Here is a 23,679-nt window from a genome sequence, read left to right as displayed (position 1 = left end):
CACATAACCTAAGCGTGACAACTTGCGCTTTTTAGCGTGGTAAAGAATGAATGGATCGTCAGTCAGGCTAATGATTTAGTGCTGCGCGGTTGTCTGCATGACAGGCAGGCCCACTGTGTATTGCAGATTGTTGGACTGTTCTGCGTGGGATGCTCGCGTATTACCTCGTGTCAAATCCTGCTGGTCTATCGCCGTAGGCCCTAGTCGCCACATTCCGTAGATCGTATCCGTAGCACTTGAGTAATGTAATAAGAAAAAAGTTGATAGATATTATTGGCTATCTGCCAGGTAATTTAGGCCCCTTGACCCTGACACTGTCACACTGCTAGTCTCTGTCCCGTGTGCTTGGGGTTTCCGTGTAGTCGTGGACCGTCACCCACTCATTTTTTAGGATCGCTCACTTTGTCACTTTCTGACTCCAATCTTCGGTGGATTTTCAGACCTGCCCGAACTTACAATTGAGTGATTGCCCGTCTCCCTGATCATCCTTAGCCTTGGACTCTTTTCGTTATAGTAATTGTACGTAGTACGCAGGCAGATTGTGGTTTACAAACCCCGCCGAGAGACTGGAGAGTTGGATCGAGATAGAACACATGGAAGCCGGGCCCATATCCTCTCTGCCGATTTGACACGACGCACAAGCTTGCTTGACCAATTCGAGCAGGTCTTACATGACAGGATACACTGCAGGGTCCCCGCCCGGCTTGTAGCCATCCATATATCCCTGTCCATTGCTCCCCCCGTCGCGATCCCAGCCGCTGTCATGTCCCGCTGCGCGCCGAACATGAAGTGACGATGCTTCCCAGGCCTAGGGACTGGAGCCACGGAGCACTTGTTGAGATCCCCCCAGTTGATGGTTTTCCCCTCTCAACCGCCCACCTGTTGGAGAAATATCAAGTCCCCCAGCTACACTTAATTTGTTTTCTCACCTGCAGCCCGCCCAATCTGCAGTTGCTCGGCTCTTAAGCCTCACGAGTCACGACGGACAACCCGATTCGACCTTTTCACTGCGGTGCGCAGCGGGTGACAACGTCAGAGGGAATTGGTGCCGTGGTAGCCTGGTAACCTACCATTGCGCACATTTACCACACCAACCTGCAAATCTCAAGCCATTCGCATTGGTCTGCAACCAACTGCCTCCCGTGCACCTCGTGTCAACCGGGCATAACGACCCAGCTGTTCACGGAACCGATACGCCTCCCCATTGGGGAAGACTCTGACGCGGATACATCGATCTCAACTGGCGGCGTACGTATAAGATGGGAAGCATCTGTCAAGTAGCGATCGTGCCAGATAATCCCCATGCGCCATTTGCACTATACCACCAGAACACACCGTCAACACCCGCCAGGTCCAGTAAGACGACGTGCTCTGCCGCACACAGCGCTGCGAGTGGTCACAGAGCAGCCATGAGTACCCAATACCACACACCCAGCTCGACGGGTTCGAGTTCCCAGGCAGTCTTTCAAAAGTCCAAAAGCATCAAGAGCGAGACGGAGCTCGAACTACAAGGACCTCTTGAGGTGGCAGGATCCATCAAATCAGGGGGCAGCATCACCTTTCGTGGGGATTTTATCGTTCGAGACAAGATTGACGCATATGGCGCCATCACGATGGATGGAAGCGTGAGCACGGAGTAAGTGGTTTCCATGAGTGGCTGCCCTTACCGATGACGCTGAACGCACCCAGGGGGAGAATCAAGGCATATGGGAATATCGCGGTCACTGGGTATCTCGTAGCACAGTGAGGATGAACCCCTTTGACGAACGATTCTTGCTCACCCCAAACTCAGGGAAAAGATCAAGGGCTTTGGGAAGCTCAAGATAGTCGGGACCCTCGAGGGCACTGATCTTGAAATATACGGCAATCTGACAATCAATGGCCAGCTGTGAGTGGCCACACTCGCACCCATAGCGTTGAGTGCTAACGTGAGCCACAGGAGATGCAAGAACTTATTAGTGTTCGGCTCGCTGACTCTCATTGGGCCCGAGTCCAGCTACACTGTCGAGGAGAAGGAGGACGTAGCTGGCGCGAAAATGCAACGCGAACAGGAAGCCGACTGGGACTATTGAAGCCGACTGTGTTTGCGATTAGTGTACGTGTATATACGCCCCTGTGTGCCAAATCCTTCAGAACTTCAGGTGTCAAAGCACCATCGAATAAAGTAATACACACGACCATACGTTCTTGAAGCCTGACAAGTTCATGGTGACTGTACAAGTAAGGTGTGTGGGTCAGCTGATCTATCACAATGCCAATGGTCGTTGTCCGGGGTGTGTTCAGCCCTGAGTAGATCGTCTGAGCCTTGCTGACGTCTAGACGCATGACATACAGTGCATCAGTGTTCAGCAGGCCGCACCTGCCAGGCGGAAGAGCAGGCATCTGGGCTTGAGCAGAAAAAAATGTGCCGACAGTAGCGGCAGCTCTGGGCTGTGTGGTCTAGTGCTGTCGGGAGCAAATGCTGGGTTGATGGATGGACGAGACATGCGTTTGCGTGTCGATAGCGATGCTCTAAAGCCCGCACAAGCTATCGCTTGGCTGCGAACCATTGAGTAGACCAGAAAGAACACTGCAAAACTTGCACGAAAATCAGAACATTAGCATATCCGTAGGTTAGAATTCGTCGTAGGGTGCCTCAAGGAGTCGAGAGCCGAGAGAAAGTTGGACGGATTCTCACTTGGCCCCTTGGCCCTTTGTAGGAGTTGAGCCACGAGTCTATGCGCCACACTGTGGCGCACCGTCAGTGTCGCGTCCCTGAGACTCGGGCCCACCGCGACGTCGATGAAGCAACAGTAACTTGCGACGACGCGATTCATGGTCCTAAATGCCCGTGAGCGCAGTTATCACAGTCGTAATTCACGGAACGCCTGGCAGCATCTGGTATCGGACCCTCGGACACATCTTTTGATGGCTGGTTGATGTCGATGGCTGCGAGATAGCGCAATCAACAGTTCGCCCTGAAAGTCGACATTGCGACGACATCGCGCATCGCGCCTCCAGCTCGAACTATGGCTGCACAAACGAATCCAGGTGGTGACACCCTAATACATGATGCGCCAGACCTGGATTCACAGCCTCAAGGGCGAGATGAAGCGCAAGGCGACCAGAGCGAAGACAGCGAAACCCGCGCCGACCCTGATGCGCATACCACTGTTACCGACTTCCTCGACTTCACCGAGTACCTGCCGTCCGACATGACGCGCTCTCTCACATTGATTGGGCAGCTGGACCAGAGATACATAGACGCGTCGCACGAGATCCACGACCTGACGAAGAGATGGGGACAGCTACCGACGATTCCCGTCAACGAGCGACCGTCACCAGTCAAGCTTCGGGCCGACATATCAGAGCAGCTTAACCAAGCGCTCAGCTCGCGAACCATCGCTCACGCTGAGGCTGTGAGGATGTCCGAGCACGTTGATCGACACTACAACAAAGCCAAGGCCTTGCTCGCCAAGCTACAGACCATAATGGACAACTACCCTGCCGAAGCTGACATTCCCAAGAGTCCGGTCATGTCACGCTCTCCACAAGCGACACGGAACAAGGGCGCTGCCAAAGTGCCTGGCGAGGAAGGGCAGAGACGGAAGCCAAAGATCCCCAAGATCACTGTGCCGGGCCAGGTCCTAGCACCGTATGACATTGAATACGATACCGCCACGGATGGCAGTGCGGAGAGCTCTGAGGAGGAGGACGACGCTGTCGTAGGAAGCACGCGGAGGACGCCAGCGCCCGTCTCACGGATCAAGCTCGTCACAGCTACTGAGAAAAAGACACCGAAAACCGGCAGCCGACCTCCGCGGGCCACACCGCGGACGGTAGCACCAACATCTGCCGAGCTTCAGGCGCATGAGGCTGCCCTGCAGAACCCACCACCTCCAAATGCCGTGGTGGGCAGTGCCGACGCTCCCTGGCTGCAGTTGACGGACTTTGAACTGGCCAAACTCCGCAAGCGCATGAAGAAGAACGCGACGTGGACACCAAGCGAGACAATGGTTGCTCGGGAGTTGAGTGCTCTCGGGAGGGGCCCCGAAGAGTACAGAGAGGCCAAGAGGAAGGCCGAAGAGGAGGGCAAGCCCTTCGATCCCACAATACCTACGCCACTACCTACCCAGGACGGATCAACGGGCCAGCAGTTGCCTGCGGGTGCTATCAGTGCCGACTCGCTTGCTGCCGAAGAGGTCCCTACCAGCAACCGCGGCATGAAGCTCAACGAGGCCAAGAGACTGAAGCGAGAGGCTCTCGCAAAACTTGCCGCGGAGGAAGCAGAGGAGACAGCTCGCAGTATGACGGCAACGGCGCAGTTGCTCTTGGGCAGCTCGCAAGACACGCCATCCAACAGAGACGCTGGCAGGGCGTTGAGCAAAGCGCAATCTCAATCTGCTGCTAGGCCTGTCAACAAGCGCAAGAGGGAGGCTGAGGCCGATGCGACTAGCGAGGCTGCCGAAGGAGACGAAACCCCATCAGCTAGGCCTCTCGTCAAGCGTACCAAGACAGAGACACCAGTTCCTCCGCCTCAGATCGGGCGACTGCCCCCGGCATCAGTGACAAGAGAAACCACAGCTACCAGGCGGCATCCCACGCCAGCATCTAGCACCGGAGGGGGCTTTACAGAGACACCGGTTCCTATCCCTGTCCCGTTGAAAGCATCAGGAAGCTCGAAGAGTGCTCGTGCGCAGCAGTCACCGACCCCCAGCATTGTTTCCACGACCAACCAGACAAGAGCAGCATCTGCGGCGGCGGCAGCAGCAGCAGCAGCCAAGGCCCCAGGGAAGGAGACGCCTGTTCCGTTGCCAAGGTCTTCTGATAGGCGCCGATCTGCCGTGACGCCCGCTGCACCTTCACGAGAGGCTCCATCACGAGATGCGACCAAGCGGGAGACTCGTGGCGAGGCAGCGAAGCGCAACAGCGAGAGGGAGGAAGCACCTGCTGTCCAACCAGTGCGCGAGCTGCCTAGTCGATCGTCCGCGCGCGCCCAGAATGCTTCCGCCACGGAATCAGAGACAACAACACCTCCGCCGGGGGTGGAACCTGCTACGACGCGTCGACCAAGCTCGCGAGGCAAGGCTCTGAGTCAAGAACCGCAACCTACACTCGCAGCTGAGCGTCCTCGTCGCGCTAGCACCGCGCACAACACGCCAGCGCCCGAAGCGCACCCCCCAAGCCGACGCGCGAAGCGGCCTGCGCCTGGTATTGTTAGTACCAACAGCAGCGGAGGCAGCGCCGCGGTTGGCAGGCGAAAGGCCGCGCCCAAGAAGAAGAAGATCCGCACCACCAAGAAGAAGGGCGATACGGCGGCCGAGGTGGAGTTTTGGGAAGAGGTTGATGACGAGGGCACCCCGATTGACCCCGAGGAGCCTCGCTATTGCCTGTGCAACCGCGTAAGTTTTGGCGAGATGATCCAGTGCGATAACGATGTAAGTTGCAAAATACCAATGAGATTCAGAAGTCCCAGGCAAGGCACGATATACAGAGCTGACGGCTTTATAGAGTTGCAGGTACGAATGGTTCCATCTCGAATGTGTCGGCTTGACAGAGGAGGATATACCCAAGAGGACGACGAAGTGGTACTGTCCAGACTGCCGGAAGATGTTAAACATTGGCGAAAAGGGCGAGGTGAGCGCCAGAGGGGTGAAGAGATAAGAGCTCATCCGGGGCACCAAGTTGAAGGCCCTCCACGATGTCGCCGAAGTATCATCCCTGCCTAGAGAATGCATCGGCTCAAGGCAAGCACGGTGTGAGATCTATCAGGAAAATGAGACCTCCCCCAAGGATCTCTAGTAATTCAAACGCTGGGCTTGGACCAAACCTGTCAGATTTCATTGTGACCTCCCTTTGGTTCCGTCTCTTCTTGATCTGGCAAGTTGTCTTGTCGCAACACATATCTACAACAGCTCGACGTGTCGATTTGCACTGGTACCATTGCTGCAATGTATGATCCGATGGGTAGTACTGAGCAAATTGAAGGGTATCTGTTTAAAGCCGCTTCTATGACCAGATTCGTGGTCGAATCCGGGACCCTTCCCTAAAAGTGCGACTAGGTATGATTACGGTACGTATCGTGGCTCGACGAAGAACTCACCTTGTACAACATGCTATACTATGCACTTCATGTCGACCCGACACAACGGTCGATTTCTCCGTGTGACATCATTGAGCCGAACGCGCAAACCAAGTGATGAGTGGTACACGGCAAACTCGATTTGATGATGAGGTAGGTGTGTGTGGTGCACATGACCAGCATCACGGGGAGGGGGCTTGCTCACCAACGATGGGCGTGGCCTACGTCAGGCCTGTCGCCGGCCGGTCAGCATCAGCCGGAGCGTGATAAGTGTGGACTGCATTCATAGGTATGACAGGGTCTTGCCAGCGCAAGGGAGAGGAACGTCAGCTTCCAGGCGTCGCATTCCCGTGGTGACCTGCCAGCTTGGAACGTGGGGTGGATGATGCGATCTCGAGACGCGGCTGCGGCTGTGGGCAGTGAGCACCCCGTATAGTGAGTGACACCCGATGCATGCTGGTCATATAGGCAACCTTCAAAGGGCTCTGACGACCAGATGAACTGACACGTTTGAGTTCAAAGCGATTCTGCTGCTGGTCATGATTAACGGTAGCGATGAGGCTATGTAAGTATCCTTCTACCGCTGATCGATAGTCGCCACGACGATGGTACCTTGCGTTATCACCTTATCTACCTGCGAATCTGTCGATAGGCAGATAGATTCGTCAACTCATCCATCAGGCGGGTAAAACCGCCCTCAGAACGGACGTCAAGTGCCTCGCTTTCCTTTCTTGGAGTTGAGCGCTCGCCGCTTTAGTCTTTCTAATTACCCCAATGTCATCTTGGTTGGATGGGTCAACCACGGGCTTGCAAAGACGTTCATGTAGAGACGATATCCGGTGAACTAGTGTAAGCTTCCAGTTGCTGGTCGAGTTTAAGTATCTCTTCCATGTCGCAAGTACTGCACCTCTGATTTCGTACGAACGTGAAGCTTGGTTAATTGGATTGGGGTGATCTTGTCCGCACGTTGTTGCCATTGATGGCGCTAAGATCGCCCAGAACGGTCTAGTGCCTCATGCACCCCCTCCCTCATCCCCCTCCAACCCCCCGCATTGAGAACCGCTGGCACTGGCGCTGACAAGAAGGTCACTGAGAGGCATCAGTGGTCCGGCTCTACAGCAAGGTGCCAGGCGCTGGAAGCGGCGGCTGTCAGCCCAGCTTAGTCCAGTCTCAACGGGCGGGGGGTGGGCAGCTCAGCAGGGGCACCACCGCCCCGTACATGACCTTGTATCAGCAGACCAAGCGCTAGTAGTGGTACTTCCAGCAAGGTACCGAGACGCGTGCGATAATGCACGGCCAGGCACGTACCTTACCTCTTACCTCACCTCACCAACGCCGCGTGCTGCCCCATCAGTTGACCTGACTTCATACGACTGGGCCCAGCCATTCCGCTGTGTCATCTCACGCACCTTGTTGTTCATCCACAGCTGTCTGCCTCTTCTTTTCTAGCATCGATTCATGACCCGGTCTTCATCAAGCAAGACCGACCATCAAAGGGCAACTTAGATACATCTGCCGCGGCCGTGCCGCCCCTCGCGACGCGCTCTCCTCGTACACCCGACGCTGAACCACCTCCGACGCCCCCAGCCGCCTCCAGTTGGCCCGAATAGCTCATCACACTCCTGCGTGTCGTCTCGACCTCCCGGGCCTTTCGCGGCAGCGCAGGAGCAGCAGGACTGCTCCGTCCGCATCTACAAACAACACCTTTTGAATGCCTAGTACGTCAACTGCCCCTCATGATGCGCGCGTGCTGCCCCGCCAGGGTCGATCCGTCGCCGGGGGGGAACTGGACCCTGGCGCTTTCCAGATCTGGTGCCCCAAGAGCCATGCCCAGATGAATACAGTCCAGCTGACTTTTGGAACAGAAAAGGATAAAAAGAATGCCAAAGAACATGGCGGCAGTATTGCTGCAGCGGTGACCCATCAAGCGGCTGGCAAGCTCTCGTGAGTCCCCCGATCGTCCCTCGCCCGCTCCGCGTGACTCAACACCGATCATTAACAGCAGCTAACGGGTGTCATCAGTAGGAACGGCGGTGGCAGCGACAACAGCAGCAGTAACAATCTACCTGTCAAGAGCGGACCCAACTCGCACGAATCTACGCCCCCCATCAATACACCCGACACCAAAGCAACCGTGCTTGACAATGTCCAAGCCGCACCCTCGCCTCTGCTGGATGCCATATCCAACGTTTCGGTTTCCGCAAGCACTGCGCCCAGCATGACAAACGAGTGGGCACGCTCCGGCGCTTTTGCTGGATCTCCGGGCAATCTGATCAACTTTATGGGCGACTCACCCCCTACGATGCCGTCCTCATATGAAGACGCCCCAGGCCGCGCACAACCTGGATGGCCCGACCAGAGGGCCTTTGTGAGCTCTTCTCCTGCTTCACCATCGCCTCCACATACGTTCCGCAGACCTATGAGTTATAACGTGGAGCAGAATTATCAGCCGCCTGGTTCCATGCCCAGGGCTTCTCCAGGTGCGCTCAGACGGAGCTCCCTGCAATCTCAACTGTCCCAACCACGATTCAGCGCTATGGCTGCTCCAAAACCGCATCAACAGGCGCACTTGTACGGTGCCTCTGACCTTGACCTGACAATCACACCGCGCTCTGGCATCAAGGCAAGCGAGCGTGGGTACTACTTCGGGTTCGACCGGTGGCCAGATGTGGCCGCTAATGGCAAACCAAGTCCCCATGTTGTCTTGGCTGGTTACGAGGGTGGCCTGGATGTCTATGCTGTGAACAAGAAAGGGCTGGACTGTCTGGGCGGGTTGAAAGGACTTCACGGCGGCGTGGTCCACGCCAAGATTCTCCCATGGTCCACGGCCGATGGAACGGGGGACGTCTACCCGCTGATCGCAGTTGTAGTACACGGACCAGTCTTACCAACCGCGCTCAACCATGACGACAAGAGCGAAGTGGCGCCTGGTGCTCAGCGCAAGAACGAGGTCGATTCTTACCGGACAACAGTGCAGGTTTACTCCCTCAAAACAAGTAAACTGGTCGAGACACTCATGACGCTACCTCTTGTACCGATCAACACCGCTATTGCTTTGACCAGTCCGGCATTTCAGCCACCTGCTCCAACAGGCTCACTCACGATCAAGGCCGAGGCAGGAAATATTGCAATCTGCTCTGGAACAAGCGGCGAGTGCTGGATCTACAGCCAACTCTCCGCTGACCAAAACCGCCATTTGTTCGCGTGTGTTGGGAAGGTCTGGACAACTCTGCAGCACGGCCCTCGAGTCGACATCCCCAAGGAAAATGAGCAACAGGCTTCTTCAACCAAATCTGCGAGGTCGAGCGCGCCAGCACCCGTCTTTGCACTCAACGGACGGTGGCTGGCTTACTGCCCGGCCACCTCGGACTCGTCTCCTCCAGCACTTCAAGCGCACGTCACGGTGCCAATTCTGGGACGCGCCGCGGGACTCAAGGACCTGTTGGCGCCGCATGTTCCTCTCATTACGGCATCAGTTGATTTGATCTCTGATAGTTTCGTGAACAAACTCATGCGAGACACGACGCAGGAACTGATTTCAGGGGCAAAGTGGGTTGGTCAACAAGGGCTGCAAGCATGGAACACATATTGGAACAAGCCAACCGATCTGCAGCCACAAGCACAAACATTGCCAGCCCAAGGCTCACCTGGCCTGTTCCCTCCAACTCATGGCACGCCTGTGCGACCTACATCAAAAGAGCCCGGTCTGGTCTCTATTGTTGATGTGCATTCCATGTCAGCATTCGCATCGGTAGTACCGATTACCAGTTTTGCTCCCCCGCAAGGCTGCAGCTTTCTGTCCTTTTCGCCTTCGTCCATGGCCCTCTTCACTGCGAGCAGTAAGGGTGATGTCCAGAACGTCTGGGACCTACTCCGCATCCAGCACACGAAATACTCGTCTTTGCAATCGACGATATCTCCCGAAGAAGGCAACGGGCCCTTGATCAGACAGATTGCGCATTTTTCGCGGATGACAGTCGCACGGGTTGTAGATGTTGCCTGGGCCGAGCCTCACGGGGAGCGCTTGGCCATGGTTACCGAGCGAGGTACAGTCCACCTGCTCGAGATGCCTTTCAGTGCCCACATGTGGCCACCGCCACGACGGAGAGTCCCCAATGTAGAGAAAGATGCTGGCACCAAGGAGGCAAACAACTCCGCCGTCTCAATGGCCACCGGAGCTTTTGGCGCTGCCTATTCAGCCGCCATGCCCTTTGTCGCCCGATCCCGGAGAGGTAGTGTCGCAACGCCGCCTGTCGGTGCCATCAATCCTACCTCGACCTTCAGGGACACAGCTGCCCATGGGGGTCGGGTGATCGCTGCTGGGATAACACATTCCCTAGGCAAGACGGGAACGGCTATCAACCACTTCCGTCATGCCGGAGAAAATCGTGTTGCAGTGCCGCCAAGCTCCATCTCACCAGCAGCCGCCTGTGTTGAATGGATGCGAGGGCGCAAGTCACACAGCCTGTTCGCACTGGGCGATGGGCTGGTCCGAACCTTCCCATCCAAGCAGAAACGCATGTCAACCCATCGCGGGGCTGGGTCGAGTCGCATCCAAGACTTCAAGGTACCTCTGCTACCCGACGACATCATCGCTCCAGCCGTGCGACAAATTCTCGAGTCCGGCACGGAAGAAGAAGTTCTTGATATGACAGATCGGGACATGGAAGCAGGCAACAACACTTTGACTCTAAACCAGGCTCGTCAAAAGGCATCTATCTGCCCGGGGCCAGCCTTCTACATCCCACAAGCCGAGATTGAGTCAAGCGCCCCTTACCAGCCGTTCCACACCGACCGACGTGTCACAGTTTGCGAACTTATCAGCCTCCCTCACGGTGGCATAGACGAGCAGACGCTAGTGAATGGGCTTGAGGCTACCAGCCTTGAGGCAAAGCCCTCCAAGAAGAAGCCTCGACAACAGCACCAGCAAGTGGTCGAACCGAACGGCGCATGGGCTTTTGGTCAAGACATTCCGGCGACCAATCTGCACATTGGACCTAGGTTGGCACTGGACGATGATGGCGAATCGGGCGATCTAGCATTGCCACCGTCCGCCATGGAGCGCACACTGCAGTACGGTGACCATGAGCAGATTGTTGTGACCACTCGCAAGCGTCGCGGACCCCGAAATGGAGATCAAGATGGCGATGGCTTTTTTGAAGATGACTGCGAGGTATTGGATTTTGCCGACCAGAGAGTTTGAACAATGCCTGCTGTCAATCTTTGGAATCTAACGCTTTTACGTTCCCGGTCTAGGAGTTGTTGGAATGCGTTTGGTTCATGCGAGAGTTTTGCGTCGTAATAGGGACTATGTTGGCGTCTGTCATTAGTCCTCGTCTTGAGCTGGTTATAGGGAGTCCTCATTCTTCAGATAGCACCCTGGAATCCTCCGGGATCCCGTTAGATAGACACACATATACCCACCTTGCAACATGCAGTGTTTTGAACCGAGCTATCCGATCTTGTTGAAATTTTGGATTTCGTTGGTAGCTACCAGGAATATTTGATAATTTTGCCTTCAGACATGGGATTTGCAGCATGTCTTCCTCCCTGAGCACGTTGACGTCCCTTTTAGAACCTGTAGTTCTGCGCCGCACACCGGCCAAACTTATTTACGCCTTCTTCTTTGAGGCCGCCTTGGCCTTGGCCGCCTTCTTCCTGTTACTGCGGATCATGACGACGCTAAGGAAGGAGCCAACTACGGCGGACCCGAGGAGAATGAGGATCACAGGGATGCGAATGGCCCAGACGCGGGGAGGGAAGAAGTTCTGTAGCGGGTGATCGTCGTCGACAAAGGGCTGTTGTGCGGTCAGCGAAATGCCATGCATCATGGGTGAGGTTGGCGGCGGTGGGAGTAGATACCATCAAAAGTGTCCAGATGGAGTAGTAGAGGAAGACAAAGGAGGCGGCCAGGAGCATGGCGAGGCCGACAAGTTTGCCCAACTAGAATAGAGTCAGTATATGTCCACGAAAGAACCGGGAATAGCTTGACTGACCATCTTTATATGCTGGTAGAGAGAATCGGGAGGGGGGATGTGACGTGGGATTGGAGGGGACTCGCGATGTTGGCAAGCTTCAAGCAGCCGCAAGGGGTTTGGTTGAGTTGTCGGTTGCCGGGAAGGCGCGTGGTGGGTTGACGCGCCTGAAAGATGATTAGTTATCAAATCTGTGCTGTGGCGCACGCCGTGGCTGAAGCTGGAGGTGGCCTGTGCATTAAGATTTCTTTCCCCGTCTGTCTTCCTTCACGCGACCTGCGACGAACAACTGAGACTATAACTGACCAACTCCTACCTTCGACCCAAGACGTCGCAAGCACTCGAGGTGTCGGCTCCTCGTATTGGTCGTGAATCACATATCCACATCCAGCGCCTGAGATTTTACGAATGATGGCGTCGGCCGAGGTCGGCATACCTCGTCGCGAGGGACGACCACACCGCGATGGCGGCGACTCGTACCGGCCCTCTCCTCCGCGTGCGCGCACTCCCCCGCCGCCCAAGACCGAAGAAGAGAAGCAACGGATAGCAAAGGCTGAATACGACAAGCTCATCAACATGCGCTCCGGCGGCACTTACATTCCGCCAGCCCGTCTGAGGGCCCTTCAGTCGCAAATCACGGACAAGACGAGCAAGGAATACCAGCGCATGGCGTGGGAGGCTTTGAAAAAGAGCATCAATGGTCTGATCAACAAAGTCAACACGGCAAACATCAAGTACATTGTGCCCGAGCTATTCGGCGAGAATCTGATCCGAGGTCGAGGACTGTTTTGCCGGTCCATCATGAAGGCCCAGGCTGCGAGCCTGCCGTTCACGCCCATCTACGCTGCCATGGCGGCCATTGTCAACACAAAGCTACCTCAAGTTGGCGAGCTGCTCATCAAGCGCTTGATCATGCAGTTCCGCAAAGGCTTCCGACGAAACGACAAGGCCGTCTGCCTTTCCTCGACGACATTCATCGCGCACCTTATCAATCAGCAGGTGCAGCACGAGATGCTGGCGGGGCAAATCCTTCTTCTGCTATTGAACAAGCCCTCGGACGACAGTGTTGAGATTGCAGTGGGGTTCTGTCGAGAGGTTGGGCAGTATCTGGAGGAGATGCAGCCGTCCATCTCCATGGTCGTTTTCGACCAGTTCAGAAACATCCTCCACGAAGCCGACATTCAGCCACGAACGCAGTACATGATTGAGGTCTTGTTCCAGGTGCGCAAGGACAAGTTTAAGGATAACCCTGCCATCAAGGAGGAGCTGGACCTAGTCGAGGAGGAGGATCAGATCACGCATCGCGTGGACCTGGACGGCGAGCTGGAAGTACAGGACACGCTCAACATCTTCAAGTTCGATCCCGACTACGAGGAAAACGAGGAGGCGTACAAGAAGCTCAAGGCCGAGATTCTCGGCGAGGGCAGCGATTACGACGACGAGGAGGAAGGCGACGACGAAAGCGACGAAAGTTCGGAGGACGAGGAGGACCAAGAACAGAAGGCCATGGAGATCAAGGATCAGTCGAACGCGGACCTGGTCAACCTCCGCAGGACAATCTACCTGACCATCATGTCGAGCGCTGACCCCGAGGAGGCGGTGCACAAGCTGATGAAGATCAACCTGCCAGCTGGCCAAGAGCCCGAGCTCCCTTCCATGATTGTGGAGTGCTGTTCGCAGGAGAAGACGTACACCAAGTTCTTTGGTCTGATCGGAGAGCGCTTCGCCAAGATCAACCGGCTCTGGTGCGATCTGTTCGAGCAGGCCTTTGTCAAGTACTACGAGACCATCCACCGTTACGAGAACAACAAGCTGCGAAACATTGCCATGCTCTTTGGTCACATGTTTGGAGTCGACGCGTTGGGCTGGCACGCTATGTCAGCCATCCACATGAACGAGGATGAGACAACCTCTAGCAGCCGTATCTTTGTCAAGATTCTGTTCCAGCACATTGTCGAGGAACTCGGCATGTCGAAGCTCAAAGAGAGGATGAACGACCCGACGCTGCGACCTCTGCTCGAGGGCTTGTTCCCACGCGACAATCCTCGCAACATACGGTTCTCCATCAACTACTTTACCAGCATCGGCATGGGAGGTCTCACAGAAGAGATGCGCGAGCATCTGCAGAACATGCCGAAGCCGGCGCTTCCCGCTCCTCCCGCCGACCATTCAGATTCCGAGTCTGTGTCGAGCTATTCTTCATATACTGGGTCGTCATACTCGCGCTCGAGATCACGCTCACGTACACCGCGTCGGGCTATTGATCGTGGACGATCCTACTCGAGATCGGCCTCGCCTCGCGGGCGTCGTAGGAGCCGTTCAGGTTCATCATACTCGGGGTCCCGCTCGCCGAGCCGGTCACGTTCGCTTTCTCGTTCTCGCTCACCAGTCTCACGAAGAAGCGACAGGTCATATTCGCGCTCCCCTCCCCCTCGAAACCAACGACGCCCGCGGTCGTACAGAGGCTCCTCTTCGCCACCACGCAACAGGCCTGCTGCCCGAGGGCGGTCTCTCTCGCGGTCGCCTACGCCGCCCCGTGATCGCAGTCGAAAGAGGTCGACTTCGTCACGATCGTACTCGCGCTCGCGCGCAGCATCGAGGTCATTATCGCGATCCCCCTCGCCCGCCCCTCGCAAGGCTACGGGTCCGGCGCGCGATCGGTCGCACTCCAAGTCCCGATCACCTCTGCCTCGCAAAGCAGGCGACCGAGGGAGGTCATACACGCGTTCGCCGTCGCCTCCCCGTAACCGACGACGAGGACGGTCCGAGTCACGATCTGCCTCGCCGCCTCCACGCAAGAGACGCGCGGTCAGGTCGTAGAGTCTTGTCTTTTTCTCACTGTGTTATTTGGATTGGGAAAGGGGTAAGGGTTGGCGCTGCAACCACTTGAAGGTAAATTGTACGTCAGTGTGGGGTCAGGGATACCAGAATAGTTCTTCACCAGCGGTCGGAGTTCAATGCATCATGGGCGTTTCTTTCCAAGACTACACTCGATAGTGGAGGCCTAAATTTGAATTTGACTACCTGCTTTTTCCTAATTGCCAGAGACACTCAGTGACGCCCCCGTTGCACCGATAAAAGTGTACTTCAAGTCTTTTCCGTCCATTCCCTCGACAGTGACGACCTTGTCCGCCCCCGGGACGAGGTCAAAGCCATTGTCATCAAGCTTGATGTCGGGCTTCTCCTCAAAGACAAAACCCTTTACAGGTCTCGCGGCCCTGATGGTCACGCGCGATGAGGAGGTCAGGTCGAATGTGATGTCCCGCTTGGACAGGTCGAGGAATTTGATGGGCTCCGGCCAGGCCACGTCCGAGGCGACGACCTGGTCTCCTCCTACCTTGAGCACCGCGTATATAACGTACGGATCGTATGCCGACATGTCAAAGGGCTTGGTTGCATCGTCCGAGTCAGGGATCGAGGCAGGCGCCACGTGCCGATGGAGGACCGTCGTGGTCGTGTTCGGCGCAGCGGTGACGCTTTGTGTCATGCGCTCGCGGATCTCTTGACCCGTGGCAATGGAAACGAAGCGCAGCTGAACCTGCACATTGACGGGCTGGACCTTGCTGCTCGCAATCCACACGTCAAAGACACCTTGCTTGGCGCGGAGAGTCTGGTCCACCTGTCCCGTCTTGAGCGCGGAGTTCTCATCAACCCAGTCCCCCGTCTGCGTCCAGTCGACCATCTTGCGCATCACGGTGACATCGAGCGGCCGCAGCGCCCTGGCGATGGCATAAAAGGCCGGCTTGCGTACGAGGTAGTAGTCGACCACGGCCCAGGAGATGGTGGGCCAGCAGTCGTTCAGCTGCCAGACGAGCACGCCGCCGCACTTTCGGCCCTGCCAGTCCCGCCGCCAGATCTTGTACGCGTAGCGCATCGTCTCGGCCTGCACCATCTGCGTGAGGTGTGCGTACGCGGCGAGGCTGAAGGCCGGGGCAGGCAGGCGGAAGTTGTCGACGACGTAGGCCATCATGCGTCGCTCGTGGCCGATGGCCTTGTTGTGGGCGTCCATGGCCATGGAGCCGGGATACCGCTGGTCGGGGTCGGAGACCATGCGGTGGAGGGTGTCGAGGTGCGGGAAGGCTTCCATGCCGAACTCGCTGATGAAGCGGCCGCCGAGCAGGTCGACTTGTTGATATTTGTGCATGGCCCCGTGCCATACTGTGCGATAGTTAGCAGGGTTCGCTTCATCGCTCAGAAGTTCAAACCAGGACGACCTACGGTTCCACTGGTGAATGTCACCCACTGTTGGGTCCGTGGTGTGTTTGCCGTCTCCCCATGGACTGCTGGGGTGGTAGATGACGTGAGGGTCTTCCTCCCTGAGAATCTGGGGGATGAGGTGCTCGTAGATGTACCTCGCCGGGAAGCTTGACTTGCGCCATGCCGCCGGGTCCTTGTCCTCGTAGTCGTACCCGAGCTTGTACTTTTCCTGCACCTGGTAGTCCTCATTGCTACCCGCCCAGGCGACGACGGACGGGTGCGTCCTGAGGCGACGAATGTTCTGGCGAGCCTCCACCGCAAAGGTCTGCAGGAAGGCGTCGTAGGCTGGGTAGCTGCCGCAGGCGAACTGGAAGTCGTGGAGGATCATGATGCCCAGCTCGTCACACGCGTCGAGCAGTGCGTCGTGCTCGTAGACGCCGCCGCCCCAGATGCGCAGCATGACCTGGTTGCTCTCGGCCATGAGGGCGACCCAGTCGCGCAGGCGCTTCTCGGGGATCTGCGCTTGGAAACTGTCCGTGGGGATCCAGCACGCGCCACCGCAGAAGACATCAATGTTGTTGATGCGGAAGTAGAAGGACTTGCCGTGGGCATCTGCCTCTTGAACCAGCTCGGCGCGACGGAAGCCGATCGATTTGGACAGGGAGGCTGCCGCCGCTCCCTCCTGGTCTTTGCTGAGGACGGTTGCCTTCAGCAAGTGCCGAGAGGGAGCGCCATAGCCTAGGGGATACCACAGGTTGGGCTTGTCCATGGTGAAGGGGGCCTCGATTGCGCCAGCTCCCCCAGAGGAGACTTTTGTCTCGAAGACGATTGTGTCGCCGTCGTAGATGCCCAGTTGTATTTCGTCCTCTGGTCCAAGATTGCCTGCAACGTCCACCACGACGGAGCCGGCGCAGTGCGCCAGGTCGTTGCTGAGCTCGTATCGCGCCCAGACATCTTGGACCCTGACATTGTAGGAGTCGAGGAAGACCGGCTTCCAGGGTCCTGCGGTCATGAGGATCGGACCCCAGTCCCAGCCCCAGTTGTATTGGGCCTTTCTCGCGGGCAGCCGGCCAACGTCTGTCTGCCGCACGAGAAAGTTGTGCTCATGGCTGTGTTGCTTCACAAGCTCACGTCCCCTGAGAAGCGCCGATTCAAAGACGATGTCCAAGTTGTTGGCGCCAGAGTGCTTGAGATGCTGGGCCACATTGACGCGGTACGACACGAACATGTTGTCCGCCTTGAGGATCTCCGTGCCGTTGAGACAGACGGTAGCAAACGTGTCGAGGCCCTCGAACACGAGATCATGGTGTGTGTGCCGGGCATGGTTCTCGGGCGTTTCGAAACTTGTCCTGTAGATCCATGACTTTTCCCCTACCCACTGCACCGCACGCTCATTGAGGTCTTCAAAGGGGTCGGGTATCCTGTGAGGGATGTGTCAGCCACGGAGCGCTCAGTGGGATGGCGAAGGAGCGTACTTCCCGTGAGCGAGCAGGTCAATGTGTACCTGCGTCGGGACCCTCTGGACGGAGAGCCAGTCCTTGGATTGGCTGTCTTGCTGGCGAAAGGTCCAGCCATGGCTCAGCTCGATCCGCGTGGCGGCCATGATTGTCCGAGTCGAGCAGTTGGCAGGCAGTGGCACCAGATCACACCCATGCGTCCCAGGAGGATAGGACTGACTAAATAGCAGGTAGCCGAGCACGACACGTCAAGTCGTCCTTTGCGGCTGCTGACGGGCTTCGCTCGGGCAAAGGCCGCCGTTTGTTGATGATCCTCTTACATGTACCCCACATGGCCAGCTGTTCACCACCAGGGACCACCGGCATGAACTGAGGGGATCTGGCCCTGACCTGACAGGGTTCCCTCTCGCTCAGTCCCTGTCGACCTCTTGAGGCTGAATGTCGTCTGGACCAGTGGATCCGCTGGGTGCCACGTGAGGTCCCGCAAGGACACATGTATTCCCGTGTGATGTCTGGGCGAGAGCCGGAAGTTAGAAGCGCCGCATGGACAACGGCCCCTTCTTCGCCAGGCGCCAAGTTCAACCCCACGGCGATCAATGCATCAGCTGGAAGCAGATGAGGGGGGAGCGAGCGCCGGGCATCATGTCATACATATACATACTGCCGCGTGTTGCTTGACTTTGTCTCCCACTGGCAAGTTTGCTGGTGAGGGAACTCTACCCCTTGCTAACTAGACTAGACTACAGCGCACGCACGGCAAACGGCCGCCCAACATGGCACAGCAGGATGGCCCCGACATGACCGACATTCTCAGCCTCGACGGGATGCGGACCCTTGCCATGGGCCGAATGTCCCGCAAGGCGATCAGCTACTACGTGTCGGCCACAGACGACAGCATCACCAAGGAGGAGAATGGGAACGTGTACCGCTCGATCCAGCTCAGGCCACGCGTGCTCGTCGATTGCACACGCTGTGACCTGTCGACCACAGTGCTGGGACACAGACTGGCGGCGCCCGTGTTCGTGTCGCCCGCCGCCTTGGCCACGCTGGCCCACGAGGACGGGGAGAGGGGCATCGCGGGGGCCTGCTCCAGGCACAAGACGCTGCAGATCATCAGCAAGAATGCGGGCCAGCCGCTCAAGGAGATTGTCCAGGCCGGTCCGGACGCCGTCTTTGGGTGGCAGCTGTACATCCTCAAGGACGTTGCCGAGACGGAGCGCGAGCTCGCCTTGCTGAAGGAGGTGCCGCAGGTCTCGTTCCTCGTCTTGACGGTCGACGCGCCGTTTCCCGGCAAGAGGGAGGACGAGATGCGGTTCAAGAATGCCGAGTCGCGCGCGCCTCAGGCGTGGGGCACGGAGAGCAACCTGACCTGGCGGAAGACGCTGGCCTGGCTGCAGACGCAGACGGATCTGCCCATTGTCCTCAAGGGCGTCCAGACGCACGAGGATGCGTACGCGGCGACACTCTTCCCCTCCGTCAAGGGCATCATCCTGTCCAACCACGGGGGCCGGGCGCTGGATACCGTCGCCCCTCCGATCCAGGTTCTGCTCGAGATTCGAAAGTTTTGCCCGCAGGTATTGGGCAGGATAGACGTGTTGCTAGATGGCGGCATCAAGAGAGGCACATCCGTGGCCAAGGCACTCGCGCTTGGGGCCAAAGCCGTGGGAATCGGGAGGGCGCCACTGTTTGGCCTCGCGGTAGGAGGTCAGGCAGGTGTCGAGAGGACCCTTGAGAGTAAACTTGGCCCATCCGTGCCCATTTGTGTGACAATGAGTCGGACCGCGCTGACACGCATTTGACTTGACAGTTCTCATTGACGAGACGACCACAGCACTGCGTTTGCTGGGCGCCCAACGCGTATCTGATCTGGGACCCCGACATGTAAGTCACTCCATGACGGCCTGGGGCCACTGGCTGACACTGCTCGTCCCGTGGAAGGTGAACACGAGTGCTCTCCACGCGCAACTGTATGATGGGCCTGCAGCGCTGGAAGAGGTCGAGAGAGAGGTGCTGGAAGAAGTAGACGTGGCTGCTCGATTGACTCTGTGAGCTTCCACGAATGGATGAAATCGAGTGGCCAAGCTTCTCTGTTGATGCGTGCCTGCCTTCACGGGCAGGACGCGATGCACGTGCTGATGAAGAGACATGCATGCATACATGGACGACGATGTCTGAGGCAGGATTCGATTCTCGACTTGTTGGATGGAGGCAAAAAGATGGATGGCCCCTGTCCGTCCAGGCGTCTGCTGGGGGTAGCTAGCTAGCTAGCGGGGTTATTATCGGGTACTTGCGGATGAGTGTAGCTGGCTCTCATTTTCAAGTACTGTCTGCTAGGCAGCGCATCGCGGACCCCCAATTTCCCCACCCCCGGATTCAGAATCGGGACGACAACCCCGAAGTTCGAACTCACTCACTCACTCACTCACTCACTCACTCACTCACTCACTCACTCGCTCGCTCCATCTCCTCCTGTCTGTCCAATCCTTCCCTGCCCACTTGGTATCACGGACGAGCGCCGCAGCCAACAATGGGCCTGTTCCAATGGAGCAAATTGTAGTGCGCACGAGTATGAGCGACTCGACAGACTCGCCAGTCTCGCAGGCGCCTCAGCAGGCCACCAACAACACCAACAACACCAACGACAACAACAACAACAACAACAAGTCCCACCCACCGTCCGCCAAACATGAGCAGCAGACCACGCAGAGCCCCCCCAACGCGCCCGCGGGCCGCAAGGTCAACCGCTCCTGTCTCGAGTGCACGAGACGCAAGGTCAAATGCGACGGGGCGGAGCCTTGCCGCAGCTGTGTCCGGTATCGCTGCCAGGATGCCTGTGTATATCGCCAGCGATCAAAGCGTCACGCCGTGAGCAGAAGGTACGAATGAATCTATCCTGATAGGAAAGCCCCGATGCCAGCCTGTCTTGGTCCTCGAGGGCAGCCGACTGAACTCATCATCACAGCACTTTTGACAAGGCAACGGAGCAGCTTCAGACACAGGCCCGCATCCTCGCCTTCCTCTTCCCCGGGCTGAGCCTAGACGAGGTGGCCGTCAAGAGCGAGGTGGAGCTACGGGCTCTGCTTGGCGTCGCTCCCGGCGGTGGCACGCCGCCATCTCCCCGGCCGCGTGCTGGGCGGCACCATCTCCTCCAGCAGCATCCGCACCAGGACCACTTCCTTCGACCCCCCTCCGTCACCGACATGGGCGGCTCGGCGGCCGTCTCGGAGAACGGCGACGCACCTGCGGATCGCCGATGGGAGGAGCTGCCCGACCAGCCAGGCAACGTCGCCAACGACGACGTCAACGCCATGGGCCTCGTCACCGACGACCAGGTCCGCTCGTACCTGGGCATGACCTCGATGAGCGCCGTCATCCGGGCCATCTTCCGTCTCTGGCCCGCCGCCAAGGAGCACACGGCCCAGTGCTCCAAGATGTGGTCCACCATACCGGGCCAGCCGCTGCCGGGCATCCCCTTTCTCGAGAGAGACCCGGCTCTCAACCGTCTCAAGGAGCAGAGGTGCATCGATTTCTACTTTGACCACATCCACGCCATCACGCCCTTCATCGACGAGGAAGAGTTCCGCCAGGAGTTCAGTCGGGGAACACGCCAGGATGCGTCGTGGCAAGGTCTCGTCAACATGGTCTTTGTCCTGGGGTCCATCGCCTCCGGCAGTGACAGTCTGCACGAGGGCTACTACCGTCAAGCGAGATCCTTCATCGGCCTCGAGAGCCTCGGGGCGGGCAACCTCGAGAGTCTGCAGGCGCTGTGCCTCCTGGGGGGGTACTACCTGCATTATCGCAACTCCCCCAACATGGCATACAGCGTGCTCGGTGCGGCCCATCGGGTCGCCATCGCACTCGGTCTGCATCGCGAGCCCCGGCGGCGCCTCAACTTCCAGACCATGGAGGAGGCGGCCTGGCACCAGCGCAAGGTCGAGACGAGGAGGCGGACGTGGTGGAGCCTCTTCTGCCTCGACACATGGGGGGCCATGACCCAGGGCCGGCCGACGTGCGGTCGATGGGACAGCAGCACAATGGACACGCTCTTCCCCACCGCGTCGTCCCCGGACGACTACATGACCATCTCCCTGCAGGTCAGCTCCGAGTTCTGCCTCGTATGCGACCGCATGCAGCAGCGGTTCGCGCGCTCCGGGCGGCTCTCCGCGCAGGAGGTCGTGGACTTTGACACGGAGCTCGTCCACTGGTACCAGACGGTGCCGCCCACGCTGACGGACCCGACGCTCTCGCCCCCGCGGTTCCTCGCCGCGCGCGAGTTTATGCGCACGCGCTACCTCAACGCGCGGATGCTGCTGACGCGCTCGTCCTTCCTCTACATTGCCAACGGCCACCGGCAGAACCTCAGCGAGCTGACGCCCGAGTCGCGGCACCTGCTCAACGAGTGCTGCAGCGTCGCGAGCCAGACCATTGACGCCATTGCCCTCTACTGGACGCCCAACCGCTTCCACGTCTGGAACGCCAACTGGTACCTCTTCCAGGCGTGCATGGCGCCCCTGCTCGCGCTGGCCGTCGACAAGAACATGCCCACCTCGGCCGTGGACAGCATCGCCGTCTGGCGCGCCAATCTCGGCAAGGCCCTCGAGACGTTTGCCGAGATGCGGCCCTGGATGAAGGCGACGGACCACTCGCCCGACATCATCTCGGCGCTGTACGAGGCCATGACGGCCGACTACGAGGGTGCCTTTTCGACGCCCTCGGGCACCGGCAGTCTCGACCTGTTTGGCTGGTACGACGACCAGCTGGCCGAGCTGGACTGGAGCACCTTTCTGGGGGGCGAGAACATTACGTTCCAGAGCATCTTTCCCACGCCGTGATGGTGGGCCGGTCACCCCAAACTGAATTAAACACGTCGAGACGGATGGAAGAGTCATCAGGCGCTTGACCAAGCTCTTCCTCATCATGGCCTCGTGATTGGCGCGACGCTCCCGTCTGGTGCTATTTTTGTCCAGACCAAACAAGACGCAGGCGCTTGTCGCAGCGAATGCGAGTCCACGACCAACAGCCTCATAGTGGCACGGGCGGTTAGCTCAGAATGATCTTACATATTCGGGGCCCCTTGAGCCTCTCCTCCACCTATGAACCCCCTCAACTATCCCTCCTCAGCAGAGTGATCGACTATTCCTACGCAAAGGATTTCACATTATCTGCTGCTGCTGCGGCTCGCAAGAAGCTCCGTGCCACTCACAGACGAGCGTGACCAACTCGACGACTCTGCACAACATGGAAGCTCTTGTCAAGTGCGCGGATGGCGCCCTTCGCACGGTTCGTTTGGAATCCAACTCCCCCCCGACCAAACGACGTCCAAACTGACATGGTCTTCTCAGCTACCCGAAAGCATTGCCAATAACCCCATTACCGTGGCTCTGAGTGTGCTGTCCATCTTCCTTCCAAACGTGGTCTACATCCCCATTTTGAGAGTCTTTGGCTTTGGCACGGGCGGTATCATGGCCGGTGAGTGCTGCAGCGAAAGCAAATCCAGCTTTCCAAACATGTCTTGACGGATTGAGCAGGCACTCTCGCGTCCAAGCTCCACGCTCTACAAGCACCTCTGGCCGCAGCAGGCGCCATCTCAACAGCCCTGAGCGCAGCCATGGGCGGCTATGGCGTTCCCATTTTGAACTTGCTCGTCCGGGTTGGGGCTGTCATCGGCTGGATCATCACGTATCTTTGGAAGAGGACGGCTTAGGCTATCGGTCCTAGTTCATCGGCTAGATCACTGCAATGGTAGTGTGTGGAGTACATTACGGGCACTGAGGTAGGTAGGCCTCATGGGGCAATCAAGACACAGTTGTCTTGTCAAACTCCTCCTAGCACTCTTCTGACATGACCACCTGTGACAAGAAACACTCGCTCTCCTGTGAAACGATAACCATGCGAGGCGCGAGACCCCGCCCTCGTAGCCTGTAACACCATCTGGCCGCCTGCGAGTGCTGTACATGACAAGCTCTTGTGCTCCAGCCATTGCTTCAGC

The 23,679-nt window shown here is 57.8% G+C and overlaps 9 protein-coding genes across 9 annotated transcripts; 7 read left to right on the top strand and 2 right to left on the bottom strand.

Moving 5' to 3' along the window:
* Positions 1-1,409: 1,409 nt before the first annotated feature.
* Positions 1,410-2,072, top strand: J7T54_001746 (uncharacterized protein; the record flags this gene model as incomplete). The annotated part of the gene is made up of 4 exons (XM_051503776.1): positions 1,410-1,636; positions 1,690-1,728; positions 1,793-1,888; positions 1,940-2,072. 4 exons carry the CDS (start codon positions 1,410-1,412, stop codon positions 2,070-2,072), a joined length of 495 nt encoding a protein of 164 aa, XP_051364726.1.
* A 936-nt stretch (positions 2,073-3,008) lies between these two features.
* On the top strand, positions 3,009-5,643 carry J7T54_001745 (Inhibitor of growth protein-like protein; the record flags this gene model as incomplete). Its single annotated transcript, XM_051503774.1, has 2 exons — positions 3,009-5,417; positions 5,491-5,643. 2 exons carry the CDS (start codon positions 3,009-3,011, stop codon positions 5,641-5,643), a joined length of 2,562 nt encoding a protein of 853 aa, XP_051364725.1.
* Positions 5,644-7,772: 2,129 nt separating this feature from the next.
* J7T54_001744 (uncharacterized protein) lies at positions 7,773-11,264 on the top strand (the record flags this gene model as incomplete). The annotated part of the gene is made up of 3 exons (XM_051503773.1): positions 7,773-8,005; positions 8,087-9,610; positions 9,854-11,264. The coding sequence occupies 3 exons, from the start codon at positions 7,773-7,775 to the stop codon at positions 11,262-11,264; spliced, it is 3,168 nt and encodes a 1,055-aa protein (XP_051364724.1).
* Positions 11,265-11,673: 409 nt separating this feature from the next.
* On the bottom strand, positions 11,674-12,060 carry J7T54_001743 (uncharacterized protein; the record flags this gene model as incomplete). The annotated part of the gene is made up of 3 exons (XM_051503772.1): positions 11,674-11,859; positions 11,924-12,004; positions 12,058-12,060. The coding sequence occupies 3 exons, from the start codon at positions 12,058-12,060 to the stop codon at positions 11,674-11,676; spliced, it is 270 nt and encodes an 89-aa protein (XP_051364723.1).
* A 384-nt stretch (positions 12,061-12,444) lies between these two features.
* Positions 12,445-14,576, top strand: J7T54_001742 (Pre-mRNA-splicing factor cwc22; the record flags this gene model as incomplete). The annotated part of the gene is made up of 2 exons (XM_051503771.1): positions 12,445-14,216; positions 14,360-14,576. 2 exons carry the CDS (start codon positions 12,445-12,447, stop codon positions 14,574-14,576), a joined length of 1,989 nt encoding a protein of 662 aa, XP_051364722.1.
* Positions 14,577-15,070: 494 nt separating this feature from the next.
* On the bottom strand, positions 15,071-17,836 carry J7T54_001741 (Beta-mannosidase B-like protein; the record flags this gene model as incomplete). Its single annotated transcript, XM_051503770.1, has 3 exons — positions 15,071-16,194; positions 16,255-17,654; positions 17,709-17,836. 3 exons carry the CDS (start codon positions 17,834-17,836, stop codon positions 15,071-15,073), a joined length of 2,652 nt encoding a protein of 883 aa, XP_051364721.1.
* Positions 17,837-18,463: 627 nt separating this feature from the next.
* J7T54_001740 (Cytochrome b2-like protein) lies at positions 18,464-19,739 on the top strand (the record flags this gene model as incomplete). Its single annotated transcript, XM_051503769.1, has 3 exons — positions 18,464-19,424; positions 19,498-19,571; positions 19,629-19,739. The coding sequence occupies 3 exons, from the start codon at positions 18,464-18,466 to the stop codon at positions 19,737-19,739; spliced, it is 1,146 nt and encodes a 381-aa protein (XP_051364720.1).
* A 492-nt stretch (positions 19,740-20,231) lies between these two features.
* On the top strand, positions 20,232-22,522 carry J7T54_001739 (Lactose regulatory protein-like protein; the record flags this gene model as incomplete). Its single annotated transcript, XM_051503768.1, has 2 exons — positions 20,232-20,566; positions 20,653-22,522. 2 exons carry the CDS (start codon positions 20,232-20,234, stop codon positions 22,520-22,522), a joined length of 2,205 nt encoding a protein of 734 aa, XP_051364719.1.
* Positions 22,523-22,928: 406 nt separating this feature from the next.
* Positions 22,929-23,394, top strand: J7T54_001738 (uncharacterized protein; the record flags this gene model as incomplete). The annotated part of the gene is made up of 3 exons (XM_051503767.1): positions 22,929-22,970; positions 23,033-23,159; positions 23,219-23,394. 3 exons carry the CDS (start codon positions 22,929-22,931, stop codon positions 23,392-23,394), a joined length of 345 nt encoding a protein of 114 aa, XP_051364718.1.
* Positions 23,395-23,679: the final 285 nt, after the last annotated feature.

Source organism: Emericellopsis cladophorae, assembly GCF_022114955.1.
Source record: "Emericellopsis cladophorae strain MUM 19.33 chromosome Unknown NODE_6_length_900724_cov_123_231613, whole genome shotgun sequence".
Taxonomy (NCBI): Eukaryota; Fungi; Ascomycota; class Sordariomycetes; order Hypocreales; family Bionectriaceae; genus Emericellopsis; species Emericellopsis cladophorae.
Note: the sequence above shows the minus strand (reverse complement) of the source record. Positions and strands in the feature narration are given on the sequence as shown.